Raw genomic sequence first — 24,176 nt, 5'->3', positions numbered from 1 at the left:
CCAATTAGAGGGGGATTTCGGGCTGCGAAGGCCACACTCCGGAGGATGAGGCTGCGAGGCCTACGATCCTACGAGTCTTGTACGCAGGCACGTGCCCTCCGAAAGGTGATCCAGACTTGGTCATAGTCGCATGGCCTGGTGGATAATAATGGCAGTCGTACGTTACATGCCAATGCGCATGTGTAGGAAAGCCTTGCATCAACTGAAACAAGGAGGCTGAGCGGCAAACCCCAACGAGACGTCCAGAGAGTTGGTTTTTCTGCACCGGCTGGCCCGTTTCGGGGCCTCCCCAACCCCTGGCGCGTTTCACCAAGCCTCATCCACCACGCATCGCCGCCAAATCATCGTTCTTCGAAGCCTCCTTACGACCTTTTCGAAGTCGGTCTCGAAGGCTCCGTCAAGAGCGTCTGGGTTTCGCTTCTGATCGGGTCTCGACGTCTGTCACGCTCTCCTCGGCAACTATGTGGATATTCAAGCACTGGGCTCTGTGCCCCGATTGAGCACCGCTTCCCCCGTCTGTGGGCTCTGGCCTGCGGGATCTACACCTGCCACAACTCCCCCTGAAAACTGCAGGAAAAAGGTCGACAAACTCTGTCATGCCGCCGATGTCTATTATGTAGCGAGAAGCGCCGAAGGGGGAGGGGAAAATGTACTACAACTGTGGCCCTATTTCTCGATCGTCCTGGTCCCTTGGTCTTTCTGTTTACTTGTGCTGATCATCTTCGTTTCTTCACTTGCCCGGTGCGACGTCTTCGCTTTTTTGCATAGATTCGGGGTTGAACCACTTTCATTTCGCTTCTAACACGCCGAGACAGGCTCGTGCGGCGCTGAAACCCCCCAGGTATCCGACTTGTACGAGGCAAGTATACCCAAGTCCTTAGCGAACCGGTGATTTCCTTCATACTAATACTGTGTCAAGACTGTGTTTCGAAAAAGTCGTGAGAAGACCGTCTCGAGTCCGAACCCTGCCGCAGCATCTGGCACCGAATTGCAGTGTGCAGTGGACCAGTCCTGGAAACAAAATCGTATCAGGTAGTTCTAGACCGCAGTTCTTGGACCTTACATTATCATCTGCATGCCATGGACACGTCGATGCCTCCGCCCTACCCTTCCTACTTCTACGACAAGCCGCTGGGACGGTCCAACACTACGACGCACAATAATGCTCCAATGTATTACATCGAGAAGCCGTTGGCCAGGTCAAACACATCGTCGACCACTTCGACGATGACGGAACGCACAAGATCAACTCCTCTGTCGAGGATGCTGCTGTCCGGGGAGGTGAGCGGCGAGGCGCCTCGGGACCTGAACATGAGAGAGAAGTTTGAGAGGTGGATGGTCAACGAGGGCTCGAGGAGGATAGTGGTGGGAGTGTTCGTGCTGGTACACGGACTGGTCTTTGGCTTCGGCTTCATGAACTACCAACTCAAGGACAACTTGACTGGGGCGCGGGCGACATTTGGCATCACATATCCCATTGCGAGGTCGGCCGCACTGGTCCTGCATTTCGACGTCGCCTTGATCCTCTTCCCCGTCTGCCGGACGCTGATATCCCTACTCCGTCAAACGCCCCTGAACAGCATTGTCCCCTTCGACAAGAACCTTACCTTCCACAAACTCGTCGCCTACTCGATCGTCTTCTTCACCTGGGTGCACACCATTGCGCATTGGAATAACTTTGCTCAGCTCGCGGCGAAGCAGAACCTGGGCTTCGTCGGCTTTCTGAAAGCAAACTTTGTCACAGGCCCGGGTTGGTCTGGCTATGTTATGCTCTTTGCTTTGATGGCGATGCTCTTTACGTCAATCGAGAAGCCTCGTCGCGCCAATTACGAGCGGTTCTGGTCCGTCCACCACCTCTTCATCGTGTTCTTCGTCTTCTGGTCCGTGCATGGCGCTTTTTGCATGATCAAGTCCGATACCGCACCTTTCTGCTTCGGGACGGGCGTGTTCTGGGAATACTGGATGTACGGAGGCTTCGCGTATCTCCTGGAGAGAGTTCTTCGCGAGATCCGCGGCCGACACAAGACCTTCGTCACCAAGGTCATCCAACACCCTAGCAATGTTGTGGAGATCCAGATGCACAAGGAGAAGACGAAGACACGGGCGGGCCAATATATCTTCCTCTGCTGCCCTGAGGTCTCGATCTGGCAGTACCATCCGTTCACCCTGACGTCTGCACCAGAAGAAGACTATATCTCGGTGCACGTACGGATGGTGGGCAACTTCACCAAAGCTCTCGGTAAAGCGCTCGGTTGCGAGGACAGCAAAGGCCGGGGCGACGGTAAAGGAGATGGTCGCAAAAAGCCTCGTTCCGAAGTTGTATCCATGGCTCCTGGGGGGCTGCAGAAGCTTCTTCCGCGGATCTACGTTGATGGACCGTTTGGATCCGCCTCGGAGGATGTGTTCAAGTTTGAGACAGCAGTGCTGGTCGGCGCGGGTATCGGAGTGACGCCATTTGCCAGCATCCTCAAGTCTATCTGGTACCGCATGAGCCAAGGTCGCGACAATCAGACACGGTTGAAGAAAGTCTACTTCTTCTGGATTTGCCGCGACTTTGGGTCACTGGAGTGGTTCAAGAGTTTGCTCACAGCCATCGAAGCTCAAGATAAACAACACGCCATCGAGATCCACGCTGTATGTTCTCCCTTTTCTCCTGAGACATGTTCGTTCAGCCACATTTTGCTAACTGGTTTCGTCTTTAGTATCTCACCGCCAAGATCTCTGCCGCAGACGCCAACAACATCATGCTCAACAGCAGTGACACAGACGCCATTACGGGGCTACGCACGCCGACGAACTTTGGCCGTCCGAACTGGGACATGGTTTTCCGGGCCATCCGAAAATTGCATTCTCCTGGCGAGGCGGGTGTATTCTTCTGTGGTCCTAAAGGTCTGGGCTCGCAGTTACACATACTGTGTAACATGTACAGTGAAGGCGACAAGGGTTTCAGCTTCGTCTGGGGCAAAGAGAACTTTTAATGTCCCGGTGCTTTTTCCTCTCAAACTTGACTTTACTTTGATGCAATTCAGAAGCGTTTGTAGCAAATGTTGGATACTGGAGGGACAATTGGACTCAGCTCAAGGCAAGACTTTGACTTATTTTCAGCAAATCTGGGAAATTGGGGCAGCAGCCAAAAGCCATGAGATGGATCCGCGAGGCTTGTGTCCCCAGGCACGCCGGCCCCATGGTTCGACCTCAACAATGGACATTACATACATACATGGTGTCCTCTGCCACCAAAGTTTGGCACTTCCCAATTGAAAGGGAGGGGGGAATGCCATGTTTGTTTGTACCACAACCAACCTTATGTTTTCAAATAGAAGATACCACGATACATCATCACATCAGTACTCGGTCAACGAGGGCTTTTTACGAGGCGATATATAGAGAGAACTTGAGGATTTTTTCAGAAAAAGGCGAAAAAAAAAAGAGCAGAGGCACCGGTTTGTTTTTTTTTCTCTTCTTTTCCTTGTCATTGTAAGCGAGAGCACTTTTTCTCGATTACCTCGTACTTTGGTTCTAGCCATGTGTAATACTTTACCATGTACACGGCGTGGGATACCCGTCCGTTATCCCGCTGTTTTGCTTCCAGTCAGAGGTGCGACTCTCTTGCGGGCGGCTTAGAACATGCGTTGTGTGGTATTATTATGTGGTGTGCTGCGGTATCATTCTCGAGTAACCGCCCATCAGCTCTTCAAGCGCCGGCAAGGACAGTAAAAACAATAATCCAATCTCTATCTCTATCTCTCCCTCCAATGAAAAACCCAACAAACAAAACTTGCGAATCTGACCTGCGGGGATAATATATCGTCACTAAAACGAGCCCTAGAAAATTTGTATCTTCTTTCTGGAGGGAAAACGCCCCATTGTCTGTCTGTCTGTCCGTCCGTCCGTCCGTGTGTATGTATGTATGTAACCAGTGCCAGTACACCGTTGCCAAAATATCCATCTCTTGATATTGTTTTTTTGCAAACACATCAAAAACAAAACATTGGCGATAGTTGCCTTTCTTTCTTTCTCCCATCAAGATCGCAGGAGGACGCTCTGTCTGTTGTTATCTTTGAGGTTGTAGATGGACAGGACCCTCCTGACGGCCCTGCCACTCCCGGGCTTCAACAGTGCGTTGAGCTCGCTCCCATGGAACACGGCGAAGAGAAGCATCGTGGTGAGCATCAGCACGGCGTCGAAGACATAGAGGAATACCTCGTGCGAGATCAGGTAGCCGTCGTTACCCTGGCCGTACTCGATGAGGCGGAAGAGGGACCGAATCAGGATGAGCAGGCTGCCGGCGTAGAGGCTGTAGATGTGTCGTTTCCAAGCGGTGGCGATGTCGACGTCGGCGAGGACCTTGGACGTCGGCGCGCGGTGCATCCGCACGTGGAACATCAGGCCCACGACGACGAAGAAGGAGAAGAAGATGACCTGCACGACCAGGCCGCCGATGATGATGTTCTTGCCCGTGTCCATGGACGACGCGGTCCCGCTGGACATGATCCCTCCACCTGCAGGATGTGATGGTTAGTATCAGTCGATCGTGCAGAAGAGCGTGCGCTATCTAAGGCGGGGGTAGAGGATCTCTCACCAGAGGCTTGCATCAAGAAAGAGAGGACATCGCCCGCGACGAAGGTCTTTGTCAGCCACCGCGGGTTCATGAGCGAGTACTTCCTCCCGTCCGTCAGCAGGATGATCCGTCCGAGCTCCATGTAGATGGTGGCCGCGAAGAGCGCCGGAGCGACGAGGATCAGGACCGTCTGCAGCACGTAGCCGCCCACGCTCCAGTTCGGGGTCTCTTGAGCCCCGATCGCCCGTCCAACATATCCGATGGCCTCAAAGTACCCGCCGACGCAGAAGGGGATGAAGAACCAGGTCCGCGTGCGGATGAGCTGATACGTGTGCAGGAAAGACGCGACTGCGAACAAGGTGACGAAGATGACGGCTGCGGCGAGGGAGGGGTCGTAGTGGTAGAGTTTAAAGTCCGAGTTGTCGTTTGCCATTGTTGTCGGTTGAAGTTGTTCAGACGAGAGTCTTCTCGCGGGTAATAAGAGAAGGGGATGGGAGTCAACGCAGTAGAAATGCAGATGCAATGAACGACGCAGAAGGCAATTCTCTTTTTTTTTTTATGGCTAAAGCATGAGGGTAGAGGAGACGAGGACTGCAAGGTTCAAATCTCTTCAATTTATACACATATACCTAGTACCCATCTCATGTTGTCCTGTCCATTCTTTGCTTTGCCTGCTGCCTGCCTGGCCGGCGGATAATGCGTCTCTATTCATTGTGATGGTGGAACCATGACAAGGTCGCGGATTGAATGCGTCGGGTAAGTCGACGTATCGAGTCTAGCTGAAAGGATATAGAGGGGGTGGCTGTGAGGGAAATGGAGAGATTTGGTTTGATATGCGTGAGGATCCAGAAGGGGGGACCTCGTAAAGAGCCTCGTATATATCGATACGCGTATCGGGGACGAGGCTCCACATATATACGCGTACTCGGTAGACCTTCCGCATTGGCTGGAATGTGACGAGGCTGTGGCTGTGTTGCTGGCTGCGTCTTCCAGCCTTGGACTTTGCTGCTCAATCGACTTGAAGGGGGTAACAGCAACAGCAACAGCAACATGCAGCAATTGTTATGAGATACCCCTAGATCTTTCCAAGGACTTGGAGCCACCCACGATGTTGCTGGTGGCGAGCTTGGGCAGACCTGTTTTGGCCATCTATTACCTCTGTTGGAACTGCAATCGTTTATCGTTTATTTGACCTTGGACATTTTCGCCCAGGTCAAGAAATATACGTCTGGCTGAGTCCTTGGGAAGGACAGCGGGATACTGAAAGGCAGTACATACAATGTCGGACGGAGCATTATCGCGCTCTATAGAGCCTTCTGCCACGTCTTCCTCATCCGGGAACGGTGATCAGGGCTATTCTTTGCACAACCTCAACAGCGTCGAATCTGCAAGGGACGATTCTGGGCGCGAGAACTTTCTCGGTCCTGCTGGACTGGAAGACTATGACCACGAAGAAGCAAGCATTCTTCTCGCACCTCAGGAGCTGTCGGAACGGTCAGATGGTGATCAGCGTTTCCGTTGGACTCGCCATGACCGGTTCTATAAGTCAGAGTCTATTTTACGAGCCGTGCTGAGCTGGATCAAAGGTCCACAACCGCCTCGAGTCTTTCGGATTTATTCTTCCGAATGGCTCCAAGATGCGTGCGACCACCTCATTGACAGGCTCTTGCCAACTAAATGGCTCAAGGTGTTTGCTCTGGTTACGCTCTATGTTCTGTGGAGTGGGCTGTTCCTTTTGGCACTTCGAAGGGCGGTGGTATCGAGCACTGATTCTGTCGACGGCCAGCCAACCAGGCTAGACTGTACAGCTCGATTGTGGTATGTGTCCGGATGCCATGAGCGGTCATCATCACTGACCAGTACAGGCTTAATAGCACGCTTTGTGGATTGGACGGCGAGGAGTGTCGCCCTTTCGAGGACAATCACTTTCCGTTCGTTTGCCCGGCTGGGTGTAAAGATGTCATGTTACTCGAGCCTCATTATATTGGATCTCAGCAAGTCAATTATCGTAGCCTTGTCGTCGGAGGGCCGCAGTCTCTCGACGACCCGGCCTCTGCCATCTACCGCGGTGATTCATTCATATGTGCCGCGGCAATCCATGCCGGCATCACCACCAATTCCCGGGGCGGCTGTGGAATGCTTCTGCGTGCTGGAGAACGGTCCAACTTCCCAAGCGTCGATGCCCACGGTATCAGCAGTATTGGATTCCCATCCAACTTCCCGCTATCCTTCTCCTTCAACTCGTCCAACTTGGCGAGTGGTGCGTGCAGAGACTCTCGCTGGATGTTCCTGGGCACGTCGATCCTGGTCACCTCGGTCCTTTCCGTCTTTGTGACCTCTGCGGCGGCGTTTTTCTGGTCGATCTTTGTGGGTGTCTTCTTCCACGTGGCCCTGATATCGGATCCCCCCTTCTACCAAGACTACGCGGACGTGGTGTCGATGGCGTTCCGACGGTTCCTGCCAGCCGCATTCGTCGGCCACGTCATTTATCGGTATTGCGTCCGTCGAACGTTGTCCGATCTCAGGGCCCCGATCGAGAGGACCGTCCTCTGGCTCGGGGGTTGTTGGGTCGGCGCATTGAACAACGTCACCTTTGACCGCATCCCGATATCGCGATTGACCCCGCACGACCTGAAGCAACAGCCTGGCGCTATCCTGGCGCTGTGTCTGATTGTTGGGATCCTCCTGATCATCGCCGTCGGCCAGGCCTGGTGCTTTCGGAGCGAAGGTCGGATGCCGCGGTACTTGGCATTCTACGGCGTCGTGGGCGCGGTGTTGGTGGCGCTGGTTTTGATCCCCGGCATGAACGTCCGCATCCATCACTACATCCTGGCGCTGATCCTGCTCCCGGGGACGTCGCTCCAGACCCGCCCGAGCCTGCTCTACCAGGGCATCCTGGTCGGGCTGTTTCTCAACGGCGTCGCGCGGTGGGGGTTCGACAGCATCTTGCAGACGCCGGGCCAGCTCCTACAAGACGGCGCCGCCGTGGGCAGCAAGGTCCCTTTGCTACGTACCGCGCCGCTCATCTTTGGGCAGAACCTCACGTTGAGTTTTGACCGAGTGACGTCGTCCTCGTTCTCATTTGACGGCATCGCCGTCCTCGTCAACGACGTCCTGCGCTTCCAAGCCTTTTGGGCCGATGCGGAGGACATGACCTTCCACTGGACGCGGCGCAGCGTGGTGCCAGGCAACCCGGAGTTTTTCAGGTTCGCATACGTCAAGAGGCACGCGGTTGGCGGCGCGGGAGAGTGGTACGGCGATTTCACCCCTCCGGCCGTGTGGTTTGGGAATGGGACTTGGGTGGCGGGTTAGCCATCTATGTATCCAGAAAGGTGGATGGATGGATGGATAGATAGTTATGTAGATGAATAGTTGGACAGGTGGAAAGGTGGACAGAATCGCGAGTATCCTGATATCTGATTTCTGATGTCTGGCACCCTATCAAGGCCAAGCATGTACTTTACTTGTACGTATATACATATATGTATTGACCATCTTCTGTGCTTCTGTGCTTCTCTATCATGTATCATGTACCTATGTATCTACCCACCCACCTACCAAGGCAACAAGGCAACAAGGCAACAAGGGTGCAAGGGTGCAAGGGTGCAATGCTACGAGGCTACGAGACCACCTAGTGCCATGTAAATCATTCCGAGTATATCCCATCCGCCGCTGGGAATAAGTAACTAACCCACCGACCAACATAGATCGGTGCGGACGAGCATTACAGGAATAGACTCATTCACTCACATACACAAGCAGATAGACTTTTGAAGGTTTGAAAGCCTTGAAATTTGGCGACTTTGCAAGGGATATAGGGATATCATGGTTTCGATAAGACTGATCCTGTGCACCTCCTTTGGGCATCGACATGCACCATACATGTCCATTTCTAGTTCGCTAATAACAAACGCCATTCTCTACTCCACCGGGTAACTGGTATCCAAAAGTCATGTCGCATTTCCAAAAAAACAGATTGTGGTGCGAGAGTGTCTCGTCCCTTTCGCAGCCAGCATATTCCTCTCAAATAAACCCGCTGTGAAGCTTGCAAGACAACCAACTGCCGATCCTTCATACTCAAAACACATAAATGGTACAAATTTCAGACTCTGCGTCACCCATCACGCCACATGACCCAACTCTGGGAGCATTTGCTTTTCCATTGTGGAAGCCGAAATCAACGACGGCGAAAAGTTTCGAGAATAGTTGCCATCGTCCGGCTCGTAGATGCTGATGCTGTCTTGACTGGCTTCGTCGCTCGACTCAGGATCGCTGTCATCTCGAAACGGCCTCTGCGTGGTCCTCGAACTCGATCCGTCTTCCACGTCGTAATCTTCCACCACGAGAATCGGATTCTTTTCGGATGGATCTGCAGCGGTACCCTCAATGGCTCTAGGCGCTTCGGGGACGCTGTACAAATAGGTGGCCAAGAACACCAATATGGAACCAAACAGAAAATAAATCGTGGGAACAAAGTTGAAGATGAAGATCGAGGCAACGGTGGAGAGGATGATGGAGAGGGAGGTGGCGAAACCCTTGAGGATGTTGTCGGCGTACTTGATGACCATGGCCACAATGAGGCCGCCCGCCGCCTGGATGCAGACAGTCGCAAAAACCACAGAGTTGTAACCCTGGAAAAAGCCCTTCTCCCGGATTGCCTGACCATCCCAGACCAGTGCCCCGGTCAGAGCAATGGCCAGACAGCCGACGCTCAGCTGGATGTTGCGAACCCAGATGGACGAGGTCTGGCCGTTCTTCAGGACCTTTTCGAAGTAGACACCTGCGAATCCCGAGCAAATGCAGGCAATGGCCACAGCAATAATCCCAACCACATAATTGCCTTGCTGCGTGTTGACCGCGGCTGTCGACGAAGGTATTTGCACACAGGCTACTCCGGCCGTGAGGATGACAAGGGATAACCACTTTTGAGCTGACAGGCTCTGGCCCAGCATCAACACCGCAAACAGGGCTGTGGTCAGGATCTTGCATTGATAGGTGACTTGGAAGGTGGCGGCATCCAAATTGGTGGCAGCAACAAACTGGAGGTTGTTCTGCAGGGTGTATAGAATGGCTGGGACAAGAAGCTTGAAAAAGCCGCTTTTAACACTAAAGATATCCGTCCACAATTGCTTGAGACCGTAGTTGGTCGGGTTCAAGTGTGAAGGGGCATCATCGGAGAGGGTAGGAAGCTGTGAGGACCGGTGTTGGTGTCGCTGGTCGCTGACATGGACGCACAAGCATATTATACATTTCAGAACTTCGGAGAGCACCACGGCGGTTGAGCTCAGGTATCTCGGACCAGGCAGGATTCGGGAATATCGCATAACCAGGACGAGGGAGGAGTTTTGGACAACGAGCGTGAGGAGAGAGACGTATTTTGTAGGGACGCCATGGATGGTCGAAACACCGTCTATGGAACCAGGGATTGTGAGTATACTTATGCTCCTCCTGCGTGTACATTTGGCGAAAGGGTGTACGTACCTCTGGCTGACATATTTTCTATCTTCTTTTTCCTTTTTTTTGCGAGAGATATAGCTGGATCCAATGATAATGGTGAAGATATGACTGGAAATAAGAACTAGGACAAATCAAAGACTGAGTGCGAGTAGGTAACGAGTGACTTTGTTTGGTTGAGTGAACGAGTGACAACCGTAAGGGTGAGTGCGTTGATTCTTTAAGGAGTGACCATGGGTGAATGCGAGCTCAATAGCACAAAGTGTAAGATATGATGCATTTCATCGCGGTGATCATAGTGTCAGCAGGAATGAGGAAGAGGGAAGGGCCCCAGGATGCACATTGATGAGGTCTGTGCCTGGGGGGAGGGGCGTAGGTATTAAGTGGTGGTGGTGGTTTAACAAGACATGTTCGGGAATGAAGGTGGTGTGTGGTGTGGTGGTGAGGGTGGAGTGGCAGGAATAATGTACTAAGTAGCGCAGAGAGGATCACGAGTGAAGGGAGGGTGGATGGTGGAGACGATGGAATGGATAGAGCGGAGCGCATGGAACTGTAAAGTAGGATGGTGGTTGGTGGGAAGCTTTAGAGCGTCAAGGCGTCATGCTGAAATTGCAAGGGGATTGAAGGGGACAGGAATGGGAGACGATCCTGAATCCGGGTGCCTGGCACGCCTAGCCGGCTAGCCTTGGAGACCTGACGATGATGATCTGATGCGATGCGAGGAGGCACCCAGGAGGGAGAGGGTGGCAGATGTCAGTCAGCATGACATTCTTTCAAGTACGAGTCTCGACGAGGTCTCTTGGGTCACTGAGGTCCCTCTCAAGGTGACTGACTATGCGAGTACCGAACATGCCTGCGCACGTAGTACTGTACTTGTTAGGTACGAGGTCCTTTATTTAGGTACCTCTCCACCTAGCCTTACCCGTAGGTAGGTAAGTTCAAGTATGGCCTAGGCCTCAGCGCGATCGTCAGGTACCCGCCGCTCGCCGCCCACACTACCCAAATTACCTTGCCACGCCTGCCACCATACCTACGTAGGTGGTCACTTAGTTAAAGGTACAAGCAATCAACCCCTCCCTAATACCCGGCATGATTGGCGACGCCTCCAGATATAGAAACGCGTACCAAGTAGGGGACGTGTTTCCTGATCACCGAGTATCTCGCGCATGTAGGCAATATGGGGGATTGCGGATCGCTTTGTATTGACACCCCTAGTGAGCGCTATGGGTATCACCATGAACCCCTCACACCCCCCTAAGCCAGATACATACCAGAGCCCCTACCTATTACTCCTACCCCTACGAGGTACATACTTGTACTCGTAGCTCGCCTGCACCAACATACACTGGTGACACCAACCAGCCAGCTATGGTGTTACAAGCAGTACAAGTAGTGTTACCCTCACCATCTCGTCTCGTCTCGTCTTCTCTACCCACCGTGTCCGTAACGCTCCTCCCAATACAAGGGCCACCAGAGTAACACCGAACGGGTTGACAAAATACCCGCAGCATTTTATCGATTACTTTCCCGCGATTAGCGATTGGCGTATCTCGGGATTATCGATAGCTAATCTGACGTGTTTTCCCCCCTTGAAGCCTCGCCTCCGAAACAGACAAGTTTCCCACGTGTTGAGTCGTGTGTTTACATACTCGCTCGGTACCGAGTACGGAGTACTCGTGCACAAGTCGTGACAGTATCGCGTCCGTCCGTCCCACTACCCGAGGACGGAGGAGCATGCGGCGAGTCTGGCCAGGGCCGTGAACCTAAACCCACCCATCAACTCAGGTCGCGTAGCTGAAATGGAATGAGCCCAAGTAGTACGGTTTCTCGACGCCCTTGCCCGTGAAGAATGCCAGCAGCCACTCCTTCAGTGACAGCTGCACGTTGTACGAACAGTGCTTCATGACCCATGCGAAACTCGCCGCCCGCCAGATCCGCCGGCTGTGGACTTCGCTGTGGTCGCTGACCTGGATCTGCCACATGGCGTTGTTGCAGCTCTGCCCCGCCAGCCGCAGGTCTTCGATGGATTGGTGCAGATGGTCCATATATGTCTGTAACGCCTTGAAATCGCCGGCCAGGTCCATGGTGATCATGGCCAGCGTCAGCAGGCATGTGAGTTGGAAGATTAACTCAAGTCGTCGCGGCTGTGTGAGTTCGGCGTCCGGCGGAGGCTGTCGGGACACCAACCCAAGCAACGTCGACCCCTCCTGGAGTTCGAAGGGGTGTTTCCGTCTCCCTACGACCTCGATGTCAGCTTCTCGAGGCCCCTTAGCGGCCAAGACGCTGGTGCTTGACAGCGACTGCCCAAACTCTCGCAGCTTCTCCAGGAAGACGTTCAAGTTGTGCACCAGCCTCTTGAGATCCGAAACATCCCAAATGTAGCTTTCTGGGCTCGTCCCGTAGATGCATTCAAAGAAACACATGACGCGCGACAAGAGCACCGAGTTGACCGCGAGAGGACCCCCAGTGGTCTTCAAGATCTTTCTGACCGCCTGGTAGTGCATGCCCGCCGCTTCCTGAGAGCCTGACCGGCGATCAAACGTGCCTAGACTGATGATGGACGCCAACAGGTCGTCCTTGCGGTTGGGGCTCGCCCTGACACTCAGCTGTCGGACCATTTTCAGAGCCTCGCCTTTGTGCCGGATCACGGCCAGCTCGAGCGACCTCTTCTCCGTGTCGGTGGCATATTTGTTCAGTGAGATCCGGTACAGGGCCGACCGCGCCATGATGACCTGAAAACACGGGGGCGTGGTCAGGGCAATGGAGAAGTTGCTGGCCACCGGGTGGGGTCGCAGTCGAGGACTGAACCCATACGTGGCCTTGGGGTAGTAGAGCAGGTAGAAGCTGATGAGGTGCTCCTGGAAGCGGTCGAGGCTCACGGGCAGAGCGGCAAAAGGATCCAGTCGGTCTGAAAATGGTCGAACACTGTGGCGCACAATGGCCAGCAGCTTTTCCTCGCGCGTCAGGTCCTTGAAGTTTTTGCCATCTCGCCTGTTTTCTTCCTTGTCTCCTGCATCTTGAGCCACGTCTGGTGGAGGAAGGATGGCAGGCTTTGGTTCGATAGGTACCAGTTCCCTTTTGATGCGGGTCAGCGATTTACTGGTCGAGGACTCCATTCCTCAGAGTTCCGGCACCATGTTTGCTCGAAAGAGCGATGGTTGATGTTCCCCGTGTGCAACGAGGGGCCAAAAGAAAACGAGGCCCCAAGAACCAAAGTCGCGGTGAACAGAGGCCCTTTGCCCTTTGTAAGCTGGGGATTGGTTTCTTTTTTATTTGCGCCCGAATTGGGCTTGAGTTTGACGAACACGGCTCGTTTAACAACCGAAATCAGTTTCTTGGGAGGGCGGGTGAGAAAGTCGTTTCGTTTTCGCTTCGTTTAACCCCCTAGGCACAATGCGACGCCTCAGAACAGATGGACACAGACAGATACATGCGGGCCATATTTTCTCCGCCCCATCTCCTTGGACCGTTGTAGATGCCGAGTGTACGACTCTACCATGGTTTCACGGGTAGAAAGGGCCACCTCCAGAGGGATTTGTCTTTGGGATTATGACTTTCCACTTTCAAAACACAAAGGGTTTGTGTGCCCTGGTGCGCAGCGCGCGACGTCATGGCACAGGAAGAGAGGAATCAAGAGGACCAGCTAAATATAGCTGCTCTTCAAAAGTATATAATAGTCAAGTGGTCGTATAGAACGTGTGGGAACTTGGCGAGATAATCAGGGTCAAACTGAAGCCTGGTAGAAACTTGTCCCCCGGGGGGGAGGGAAGAAGATTCGGTATCGAGTTACCTACGATGTTTTCTCCAGACATGGTGTATTTTGACCGGGTCTAATCTACTATGTATCCCTCTTTCTAGCTGGCATGAGACTCGAAACTGTCTTCTAATCAGACCCTCCCTCCTCCTCCTTAGCCAAAGGAATACTGAAGCCAGGCAAAAAGTGCACGCTGGACGGATAGGACGCTGTGTGGTTGTATACATGAAAGTATACACACCCCAATCACAGCCGTGCCCTCTCCCGCTCGTCCCTGACCCTCAGCCCTCTATCCTTGCCTTCTTTATCCTTGGCCTTGAGAATCCGCCGCAGCAACTTGCCCGTCGGACTCTTGGGGACCTGCTGCGTGAACTCGATCTCGACAATCCACTTATACCTAACCTTGCGCTCCTTGACGAACTGCAACAGCCGCTGGCCGACCTCCTCACTTTCGCGCACGCCGGTCTTGAGCACGACGTAGGCCTTGGGGCGCTCGCCCGAGTACTCGTCGGGGATGCCCAGCACCGCGCAGTCCTCGACCTCGGGGTGTCCGAGGAGCAGATCCTCCAGCTCGGCCGGCGGCACCTGGAGGCCCTTGACCTTGATCATCTCCTTGATGCGGTCTTCGATGTGGATCAGCCCTTCGGCGTCAATATTGCCCACGTCGCCCGTGTGGAAGAAGCCTTCTTTGTCGAACGTCTCGGCTGAAGCCACTGGGTTGTCCAGGTAGCCCATCGCGATCTGGGGTCCCCGCGCAAGAATCTCTCCCGTCTCCCCCGGGCCAAGTTCCTTCCCGGTGGTCAGATCAATCACCTTTGCTACCGTGTTGGCGACCAATAACCCTCCCGTGGTCGCATACTTGTAGTCGTAATATGAAGGCGGATGTGCCGAAATGCACGCCGTCGACTCTGTAGCACCGTAGCCCTGGCGGAATCCCGTCCAGGGGAACTTTTTCTGGAGCAAGGCTATTATCTCCGGTGAGATGGGCGCCGAGCCCGACGACCAGCGGTTGACGTGGCGCAGGTCGAAGTTGTCGACGATCTTGTCGCGGACGAGCCGGATGATGATGGGCGGCACGAGGATGAGTTCTTCGATTCTGAATTCGCAGATGGCGCGGAGCATCGACTCCATGCTAAAGGCCGGGAGCATGACGCTGTCACCGTTCATGAAGATCGGGTATGTGCAGAATCGCACCAGGCCAGTAACTGAAATCCATCCGGGACGGCGGTTAGTCTCACCATGGTTTCCCTGCATCTTTGTGGGGCAAGGGTAGACACGTACTGTGGAACAACGGCATGACGGCCAGGATCTTGTACGGCCCAGGCGCCTGGATCTGTCTGAGCTGGTGGCACTGTGCAATGATGTTGTGGTGCGAGAGCATGACCTGTATCGTCTCTCCCCGTCAGCCATCTTCGCTCGCTCAGCACATTACTCCATCACGGGTTGGGTACTGACAGCCTTTGGCAACCCCGTCGTTCCACTGCTGAAATTCAAATACCCGCAGATGTCCTTGTTGGTCTTGCCTTGTGGCACCCGGTACGGCGGGTCGGGGGTATACTTCTCGCTGCGCTTCATGAGGTCCTGGATGTTGATGCACCCATCTGCCTCGCCTTCCAGCAGGAAGACGTGGTGGCGAGGGATGCCGACATTTCGAGCAGCCGCCAGTGCCACGTCCAGTGATGTTGGCAGCGTTATTAGAAACCTCGTCTTTGCGATCTTGAGGGCGTAGGTCATCTCCTCGACCGTGTAGGCGGGAGATGCGCCGTTGACTCTTCCACCTACATCGTCCAGGATCAGCCCTCTAAGCCTTCTTATCTCCCTTCCCGTGATCGCTCTCGATCTCGAAAGAGATGAGAGATAGGAAACTCATTCACCACAACGTACCTGCTCGGATCACGGCCCACATCGCAACCGGATACCAGATGGTATTGGTGCTGAACAGGGAAATCGTCTCGCCCGGCCGGAATCCATACTCCTTGACCAGGGCGGTACTCAACTGCGTGGCGGCAGTCTTTACGGCATCCCAGTCCAGGCGTTCCTTGGTGACGGCATTGACATACGCGGCCAACGGCTCCCGCGGCGTCTTGAGTAGCGGGGAGAATTCCTTCGACTCAAAGACCCATTCCCACGTCGTGATGTCTTCGGGGACTGTCCCAGCACGCTCCCGGTCAGCCTTGATCGAAAATCCCCGATTCCCTGGGTATACCTGTCCAGTGGAACAAGTGACGGGTGGCCAGATTTTGACTTACTCTCTATCCGCGGATGAGGAGACTTGAACAGCACCATGATTCACACACACACCAGCGACTCGCAAAACGCCAGCTCCGTACATACAAGGACAAGAGGGATGGATCAAGAAGATCAAGAGAGAGCAAAGAGATGTGCGTCCGGCTATGTCGGCCATGATCACCGGGTGATGGGCGTGCAGCGCAGGCAAACCGGTCAAGTTGGATGCGGAGAAACCAACAGGCAAATACTGCGATACTTCACAAGACCTCGGCAAAACGGCGATTCCAACTACATCCTTCATGCCTCATTTGGGTCATCGCCGACCAATTCTGCCCACACAGTCTATATCCATAATTTTGCCGGTGAAACCTCATCCCAGACATGGTTGAACACTGTAGTTGGTACCCCTTGATTGCCGTTTTAGGCGCCGACAGCGGTAGACTGACTCGCACTCTCAAAACTTCCCGTCATAGCGACATCCGAGTCAATCCTCCTCCCGTCAGTCGAGACATCGATCTTCTGCTCCTTCGCGTGTCTCACAAACAAGCGGAAATCAACCTTGGGTCCATCGTGCCAATTGCCTTTGGCGTCAAGTTCTCTGGCCGCGGGCATGTTCTCGCCACTGACAATGCACAACACTGTCATACCCCGTCTGTACTTCAACCCACTCAGTAACTTGGGTGTGATGAGGAAGTATTGACTGCCGCCGTCGTCCGCCGCGATATCGACCATTCGACCATGCACCATGCGTTCGTTTCGGGGGTCCATGCCCTGGTTGATCTCGTCGACCACTCGGAAGGGAGCTCGACTTAGACTCTGCAGAGCCATGAGGTAGAAGATGGTACTGACTGCTCTTTCACCACCCGACTGCCGGTGACTGTCTAGGAGACTCAGTGGCTCTTGCTCCCGGAACTTGACGCTGATGTGGATGGCCCAGTTAGCAAAGTCCAACCCGTTCTCTATTCCGCCGTTCTCCTCAGTGCAATCAGCGGGATTTTCAGAGGATGCCTTGTGCACCGTAACCTGCCCAGCACATCCGATGCGTGCAAAGGAATCGGAGAAGGCGTCGTTGATCTTGGACACCACTTCCTCCAGTCGAGGTTCCCATTTGGCCCGGATGGTGCCAATGGCGTGTCTAAACTCCTCCCGGCGTCGATCGCCCTCCTGAACTTTGCTCTGTAACCTCTCAATAGTTTTGGCTCGTTCCTCAAATTCAGCGATGATACCAGCATTACCACCCTCGGTCAGCTCCAACTTAGCCTTCTCGGCGTCGATCTCAGCGTCCAGGTTTTCTTCGGTTTGGACCGTTTGGACTATATGATCCATGAGCTCAATCAGGCTGCTGTCGCCTTCCTCTGCAGCCTTTTCGCTTTCTGCCCTCAGTTTGAAGGCGACATCGCGAATGTCCTTGGCTCGCTTGCGCTCCTCATTGAAGAATTGCTCTGCAGTATTTCGCTCGGCCTCCTTCTCTTCTATGCTACGGAGGATATGATCGTTGTGTGTTTTCAACACCTCAAAATCCGACGTTGCCTCCAGGTGGAAGATCTCTGCTTCAAGCAAGCGCGCCGTCTTCGACTTGATGTCTCTCGAGGCATCGACAAAGTCGAGGACGGCTTCCGTTTTGTCCAGGAGAGCGGCATCATGGCGGTCGCTGAGCTCATTCAACCGAGCCCTGACCCCGGTCAGCGCTTCGCTGAGAATGCGGATCTTGTCTTCGTAGCTTTGGATCTTGGGATCCAAGGCATTCCATTCTGCGAGGGCCTGTTGTTTCGCGCCCTTTTCTCGCTGCTTGGCTTCAATCTCTTCGTGAACGAGTCTTTGATTCTCCTCGAGTTGCGCGATTTCTTTGTCGATGTCTTCTGATTCAGACTTGAACATTTCATGCTCCCCTTTCACTTCATTCATCTGTCGTTGCAAAGCGGCTTTTCTTCCCATGTCCACTGGCTGATTGGTCCACATTCTGGCTTGACGTATGTCGTGCACTCTGGCCGACGTGCCTGCTGCACCATACTCCGCGCGTCGTATGAAATGATACGTCTTTCTCCCAGCAGAATAGCTTTGTATAGGTGTCTTTGCCACATCATCATGCTGCTGTTGAGTAAGCTCCCTGGAACTGATTGCACACCTGTGGAGAGATCTTTCAAAGCAGAGTTGGGCCAGCACGGTTGGCGGGCCCTGCAAATGATCCAAAGCCCAGCTGCTCAACCCGAACCGCTCCATTTCCTGCCCGGTCAAGGGTGGACGGAATTGCTCCAGGCTATCAGTGGCGCACTCACGGAGGCTCACGTCGTGGAGCTTGAGACCTTGAAACAACTGGCGTTGAAGAAGAGTGAAATCGGCTTTGTTCTGGACTGTGATGAACTTGAAGTCGTTAACTTGCAGGAAAGACTCGACCACATCGGCCATGCGTGAATCCCTAAGCGAACATTCCACGATTGGAGGTCCGTACACATGAGCAGTGAACTCATCGCGGTGGTCCTGAATCCACCTCCAAGCTTTCAAAGTGTCCCGTGACAAGTTCTCCAGTTTACCTTCTTGTTGGCCAACTTGCGTCTCAAGTCCTGCGAGCTGACCCTTCAGGACTCTGAATTGTTTGACCGATCTGTCAGCTCGATCTCCCAGTTCTGTCCTCCGTGACTCGAGGTCACTTTTCCGATCATCCAATGCTCGCAGACGCGTCCTCAGCTCCTGGATCTCGCTATTCATGGCTTGAGAGTCGAATGCTTCTGGAGCCTCTGCTTTCTTTCGCCTCAGATCCTGTAGCTTCATCTGTTCTCGTTGTAACTTTGCCCTATTTTCGGGAATGCTCTTCTTCTCTGCCTGGATTTCGTTGTTCAAGTCGTCGATGACACCTTGTTTCTCCTCGACGACCCTTGCTTTGCGCTCATAATCTTTGAAACTTGCGCTTAACTCCTTCTCACATGCAGCGTTGAATGCTCGTGCCTGGATTTCATAGTCTTTCTTGGCGTCAAGGCTTTGGAGGACAGGTGCCGCCGCCTTTCTGAGACGTTTGAGCTCTTCCGCTAGGTCCCCCATCCTATTTTTCGCGGCAATGAAGTTTGCTTTGGCTTTGTGGTAGTGGACTAACGGTCGGAATTTCTCTAAGCTCGCAAGTCTCTTTTTGACGACAGCTCTTTCCCTCATGCGTTCCACTTCTGCCTGTTGCATTGCTTGTCTGTTCTCCAGGTTTTGCAGTTGTTCTCGGGCATCTCTGTCATCCGTCATGCCATCGCTCTGGGAGCTGCGGAGCTTCTTCAAGTCCTCGTGCCATTTGATCATTTCTGGACCGGCCACGGCTCGCTGCGTGCTGGTGAGCAGCTCCGTAGGACTCATTTGAGCAAACTCGACGACCTTGTCCTGGGGGAGAAATTGGCAGAGATTGTCGATCTGGATGTTGAACGCGTTCGCCAACTGTTTGACAGCAGCACCTGAAGATGCATTTCCATTCAAAAAAAATTTGGACTTGTTGCCTTCTCTTTGTATCACCCTTTTGATCACCGGATTCTTGTTGAGCTTGGTCGTCCGCTGCAGTTCAATCTCGATGATGGCCTCGCGGGAGCCGTGCTTGACGAATTCTGCAGGTTCTTTCGCGCGTCCGAGATACTAGCATGCATAAGTGAAATGGTCAGAGGCAGTACTCAACCCGCAACTCACATGAGGCGGCCACCCAAGGCCTAGACAGATGGCGCAAACAAGTGTGCTTTTCCCGGTACCATTCGGCCCAATAACCATGTTCAAATTCGGTCCAGGAAAGAATTCAGCGGAGGTATAGGTGACAAAATTCGTCAGTTTGACCCGGACAATGGCTCCAGGCTGGTGACCTTTCGCGCGGCTGGCATTGTCATTGCTACTACCATGGCCCTCAAGATGTGGTTTGCGTATGGCCGAGGGGGTGGTCAGTTGCCGTATGGGTGAGCCGTCATCGTCGACAGAGGTGGCATGTCGTCGTCTACGTTTGCTGTCATTAGTGGCGGTGGACGAAGGGGTACCCGGCCTCGACTCATCCTCGTCAGAGTCGGGAGGTCTCGACCGCCGGGTAGATCGAGGAGCCATGGGATTCTGTGTCTCGCTTCGAATCAATACGTCGGAGGGTGTGGAGGTGGGGGGGGGATACCACAGGAAATGTGAAGGCTAAGAGTCGACAGGATCTCGACGGACGCGGTTGCGCGAGGGCATGACGCGACACATGTGGCTGTTCGAACATGCCAAGAAGTGGGAACAAAGCTAGTACACTAGTTCCTCGGCTAAGTTACCCGCAACGTCATTTCCCTCCTGGTACCCCTCCTTTATCAATTACGAGCTACCTGCAACCTAATGGACTACCAAGACTCAGCATGCTGCTTGGTTTAGCATCGGTCATCCTTCTGAGAGAGAGAGAGAGTCTGAGACATGTCGGACAACAAAGATGGCGAACAATTGGACCCTCTGCTAGCGAAATGCAACCAGAGCCATTTCACCTGGTATCTTTTCTTATCTCCATTGCCTAGACAGAGGTACATGATGCTCCTGACGATGTGACAGATCTGCGCGAGAACGAAGGCATACAGCCGAAGTATGGCACTCTGTTGCCTGCTTACAGTTATACATACTGCAGATGCAACTTGCATTATGTTCAATCGGCAAAGCCCGCATTTCATATCATTGTGCAGTCGGACTGGCGTGGAGTTGATCTAGTCTTGTTCCAGCCGAATACTGACTGGCCCTCTGATTGGATACCGTCCCGATTAGGCATGGGGAGGAGAAGGGGGCGGGGGATTCCCTCTCCGCATGCCATGAGCAAAGCAGGACCAGGTAATTGGATCCCCATCTGTGCATCTCGGCTGCTGTCGATACCCCAAGCCTACAAAGTAAAGGCAGGGTTTACTCGGTATATCATTGGTATTGGAGCATTTACTCCCAAAAAACTGGGGCAAGTCTCGGTTTCCGCTATCAGTCGATACCATAAGCAACAAAAAGGTAAGTGACCACGAGGCAGGCCGACGCTTATCTATCTCAAGACACAGTAACAGCGTTTCTCGGCTGCGCTGCTCAGAACCGTGGGCGGAGCAATTGGATTCATCATGAAAGTAATCCTCGGATCCTTACTTGTGCCATTCCCCCAGGTAACAACAGGTGATTGATTGTCGTTTTCTTGGAACTTGTTATAAGATGCCGGGATTCAGGTCTTGTGCTTCTGTCGGGTCGCGAAACACCCAGAATATCTTCATTGTCTTGGAAAATCACTGAGCCGCTTTCTGAACCTTTTTTTTTTTCTTTGGCACCTATTCCAAGGGAGAATCTCGAGTTTCGACTTAGTCCCCTCCCACCATGCCCATCTATCTGTCCATGCAGCGGGTGCGCTTCTCGAGCCCGGACGCGTACGAGAAATTCAAAGTCCTCTTCGCCGACACGCGTCGTCACCTGATGACGCTGCCCGGCTTCCTCCACCTGACCTGGTGGGAGCACCCGGACGACCGGAGCTGGTACAACGAGTGCAGCTTCTGGACGAGCCGTGGCGCCCTGTACGACTGGCACAAGAACGTCTACCACAAGTACTGTAAGACGTGGGCCGCCAACGGCGCTATCATGGAGGACATCATCACGAACTTCGAGCTGGTCGGCACCCGCCTCCTCCGCATCTGCCCCGTCTGCAACCTGGCCCAGGACAAGAAGTACGACCTGGCCCAGGAGCAGGCCGTGCTCCGCGAACAGTGTCCTCAGTGCGGCTTCCATTTCCCCGTGCTCGAGGAGACGCCGTCCAGCTTTGCGGTCTTCAAGGACGCCATAGTCCCCACAGAGGACGGAGCGGGCAAGAAGGATGCAGAGGCCAGTTGCCCCCTGGCAAAATGAGGCTTGGAGGTGGCCACAGATCAGATCCGATGCACCTTTGATTGTAATGTACGAGGTGATATGACGGTCAGGGTGATACTTGCGAAACAACTTCACTACTAGGCTGCTGAGACGAGAGAGACTACGCCTTCGGGCTCGCAGCGGAAGGTTCTCGAGTTGCGTTACCGGCGTTTCACCATGTTAATAATGTTGATATATGTTGCAAAATCAAGTCCGATCAGGGCGAAGCTGTTCCCTGGGGAGATCACGATATCGTGTGAATGGGTTGGATACGAGTTCAGGTGATATGCTGCGGAGCCATTCTCACGGAGCATCAGGAATGTCTCTAGCAGAGAACATACGATACTAGCGAGTAGCAATTTCTTCATGCCTTCATAATTCAGGGCCGTCTCACATTATGCAGAGTACATTTTCAATTTGATAAGATACTGACTGGCCAGACTCCGACCGTCTTATCCACCAAAACATTGTGCTAGTCCAGATCCTCAAGTTCCTAAGCACCATTCGTGTCGTGTTATCAAGCATAACTCCTGTCATCTGGCGAACATCGAACATGTGTTTACCACATAAAGATAGAGGGGTACCGCCTCTTCCATATAACCGGCCCAACCATCACATGCCTTGATCAATGTACTTAAAACACGTTGAGACTTGCCTGTGACACTGCCAAAGAATTGTACTTTCCCAGGGATATACTTTTGTTTGCCTCCCAATTCCTCAAACCCATAATGTTGACGGCCTTCTACCGTCGGAATCATCAGTAGAAGTTTCCGCGCGGGACCTAGTGATTCAAGTTAGAAGGGAGTGACACCAACACTTAGAAGTCGCATCTTACCGCGAGAAATATAGCAGTCGTGATCGCTCCAATGACAAACGCAGTGATGAGAGCTTGGACGAAGATGGTGTCTTGGATCTGACGCAGCGCAGGCTCCTGGATCCAGACTTCGCGGTCAAAGATCTTGCGTATGATGTTGCGCTTCTCATATTTGGCTACCCAAGGCTCGTCTTCATAGCTATTGGAAGAGCCCAAGCTATCAAACGAGGTTTTTTTCTCTGGAGAGGCGTCATCTTCATCACCGAAAAGCTCCCATGGCCGAAGATGTCGGTGATGCATGCCATGCAGAACCTGTTCCATTAATGGGTGCCTTGAGAGAGAAGATATTTTGGTAGGACTTACAACGCACATGCCCTTCCAAGCGGCAAACAGGGTCGCAACGCCGATAAAGAGACCGAGAAAGACCAGTGCCCGCCAGCCTCGATTGGCTGAACTCAGTGTGATGACAATCCCGTAGACGATGCCGCAAACGATTCCGGCCACACCTAGGAATCTTGCAAAGGCCTGTCTCGGTTTGTTGCCGTTACAGATCGTCCAGCGGATGAAGTTGGGATGAGCTTGATGACGAAGAGTCCATTCGACCGTAGCAATGACATCGCGAAATGCTGAAGGGTGAGTAGTCACGGACAGGGCCTTCACCAGGACAGCTTTCTCCTTGGCTGACAGGTTCAGCAATCTTGCCCCACCATCGGCTAGATAGATGGCGATGATGCGTGAGATTTCCTCCCGAAAAGGTTGGATGGTGACTGATTTCACATTAGTGCAACGAAACACACAAGGACCTCTGTCAACATACATGGCTGAAGAGTTCCCGCTTCTTCAAATGCGATCTCGGCTCTTTTCCCGTGCTCAGTGGTTCCTGTTCTGAGAGTCGTAGCGTCCTCACTGTAGCCGAGACTCGAGGGGACCAGGCTGCCTTGGTCTGTGGCGGAGACTGAAGAGGTTCTGGGAGGCGTGTTGAATGGATTAGGAGCAGTGTCCGGGGGAGCGAGTTTCGCATGGGGATCGAAGTCTGTCCCTTTCAACACTGAAGCAGCAGCACTTGTCATTTTCTTAGGAAGTTTCTCTTTTTCAGCCTGCGTCTTCTCCGCCAATGCTTGGTCTGCAGTCCACTCAGGGGCAAGTCTTTTCTCGTGGTCGGGAAGCTCGTTGAAGCGCTTGCAATAGTCGTGATACCACAGGTAGAACTGCAGGTTCTCGGCGTCGTACTCAATGTAACGCAGGAAGTCCATGAATTCACGCGTGGTCACAGGCTGCAGCATGAATAGATTAGCCGAGAGGCTATACTGGCAAGTTCAGTAAGCTTCAGCTCTTGACTTACAGGACAAGTTCCGCCGCTGACGATCCTGTCAAAGGAGAGGGCATCTGGAATGCCATAGGGGCAGCTGGAGCCGGAATTGATGGACTCGACTCGGCCGTCCGACTCGGACCCAAGCGAATCGCGGGAGGAGGTAACATAGGCCGGACGACGGTATGATAGTGAGAGGACCATGTTGGTTGAGGGCGGTGATATC

At 53.4% G+C, this 24,176-nt stretch overlaps 9 protein-coding genes across 9 annotated transcripts; 3 read left to right on the top strand and 6 right to left on the bottom strand.

The window, feature by feature from the left end:
* Positions 1-1,080: 1,080 nt before the first annotated feature.
* On the top strand, positions 1,081-2,978 carry AYO21_00205 (hypothetical protein; the record flags this gene model as incomplete). Its single annotated transcript, XM_022650195.1, has 2 exons — positions 1,081-2,634; positions 2,703-2,978. 2 exons carry the CDS (start codon positions 1,081-1,083, stop codon positions 2,976-2,978), a joined length of 1,830 nt encoding a protein of 609 aa, XP_022517521.1.
* A 1,045-nt stretch (positions 2,979-4,023) lies between these two features.
* On the bottom strand, positions 4,024-4,994 carry AYO21_00204 (hypothetical protein; the record flags this gene model as incomplete). The annotated part of the gene is made up of 2 exons (XM_022650194.1): positions 4,024-4,502; positions 4,583-4,994. 2 exons carry the CDS (start codon positions 4,992-4,994, stop codon positions 4,024-4,026), a joined length of 891 nt encoding a protein of 296 aa, XP_022517520.1.
* An 846-nt stretch (positions 4,995-5,840) lies between these two features.
* On the top strand, positions 5,841-7,873 carry AYO21_00203 (hypothetical protein; the record flags this gene model as incomplete). Its single annotated transcript, XM_022650193.1, has 2 exons — positions 5,841-6,379; positions 6,427-7,873. The coding sequence occupies 2 exons, from the start codon at positions 5,841-5,843 to the stop codon at positions 7,871-7,873; spliced, it is 1,986 nt and encodes a 661-aa protein (XP_022517519.1).
* Positions 7,874-8,682: 809 nt separating this feature from the next.
* Positions 8,683-10,055, bottom strand: AYO21_00202 (hypothetical protein; the record flags this gene model as incomplete). The annotated part of the gene is made up of 2 exons (XM_022650192.1): positions 8,683-9,971; positions 10,043-10,055. 2 exons carry the CDS (start codon positions 10,053-10,055, stop codon positions 8,683-8,685), a joined length of 1,302 nt encoding a protein of 433 aa, XP_022517518.1.
* A 1,741-nt stretch (positions 10,056-11,796) lies between these two features.
* On the bottom strand, positions 11,797-13,131 carry AYO21_00201 (hypothetical protein; the record flags this gene model as incomplete). The annotated part of the gene is made up of 1 exon (XM_022650191.1): positions 11,797-13,131. The coding sequence occupies one exon, from the start codon at positions 13,129-13,131 to the stop codon at positions 11,797-11,799; it is 1,335 nt and encodes a 444-aa protein (XP_022517517.1).
* Positions 13,132-14,015: 884 nt separating this feature from the next.
* AYO21_00200 (hypothetical protein) lies at positions 14,016-16,055 on the bottom strand (the record flags this gene model as incomplete). Its single annotated transcript, XM_022650190.1, has 5 exons — positions 14,016-14,974; positions 15,051-15,153; positions 15,225-15,547; positions 15,654-15,965; positions 16,019-16,055. The coding sequence occupies 5 exons, from the start codon at positions 16,053-16,055 to the stop codon at positions 14,016-14,018; spliced, it is 1,734 nt and encodes a 577-aa protein (XP_022517516.1).
* Positions 16,056-16,418: 363 nt separating this feature from the next.
* On the bottom strand, positions 16,419-20,051 carry AYO21_00199 (hypothetical protein; the record flags this gene model as incomplete). Its single annotated transcript, XM_022650189.1, has 2 exons — positions 16,419-19,601; positions 19,653-20,051. 2 exons carry the CDS (start codon positions 20,049-20,051, stop codon positions 16,419-16,421), a joined length of 3,582 nt encoding a protein of 1,193 aa, XP_022517515.1.
* A 1,254-nt stretch (positions 20,052-21,305) lies between these two features.
* Positions 21,306-21,827, top strand: AYO21_00198 (hypothetical protein; the record flags this gene model as incomplete). Its single annotated transcript, XM_022650188.1, has 1 exon — positions 21,306-21,827. The coding sequence occupies one exon, from the start codon at positions 21,306-21,308 to the stop codon at positions 21,825-21,827; it is 522 nt and encodes a 173-aa protein (XP_022517514.1).
* Positions 21,828-22,584: 757 nt separating this feature from the next.
* Positions 22,585-24,154, bottom strand: AYO21_00197 (hypothetical protein; the record flags this gene model as incomplete). The annotated part of the gene is made up of 5 exons (XM_022650187.1): positions 22,585-22,608; positions 22,663-22,953; positions 23,005-23,408; positions 23,459-23,915; positions 23,984-24,154. 5 exons carry the CDS (start codon positions 24,152-24,154, stop codon positions 22,585-22,587), a joined length of 1,347 nt encoding a protein of 448 aa, XP_022517513.1.
* Between the last annotated feature and the right edge of the window lie 22 nt (positions 24,155-24,176).

This window comes from Fonsecaea monophora (assembly GCF_001642475.1).
Source record: "Fonsecaea monophora strain CBS 269.37 chromosome Unknown Scaff1, whole genome shotgun sequence".
Taxonomy (NCBI): domain Eukaryota; kingdom Fungi; phylum Ascomycota; class Eurotiomycetes; order Chaetothyriales; family Herpotrichiellaceae; genus Fonsecaea; species Fonsecaea monophora.
This window is presented reverse-complemented; position numbering and strand designations above follow the sequence as displayed.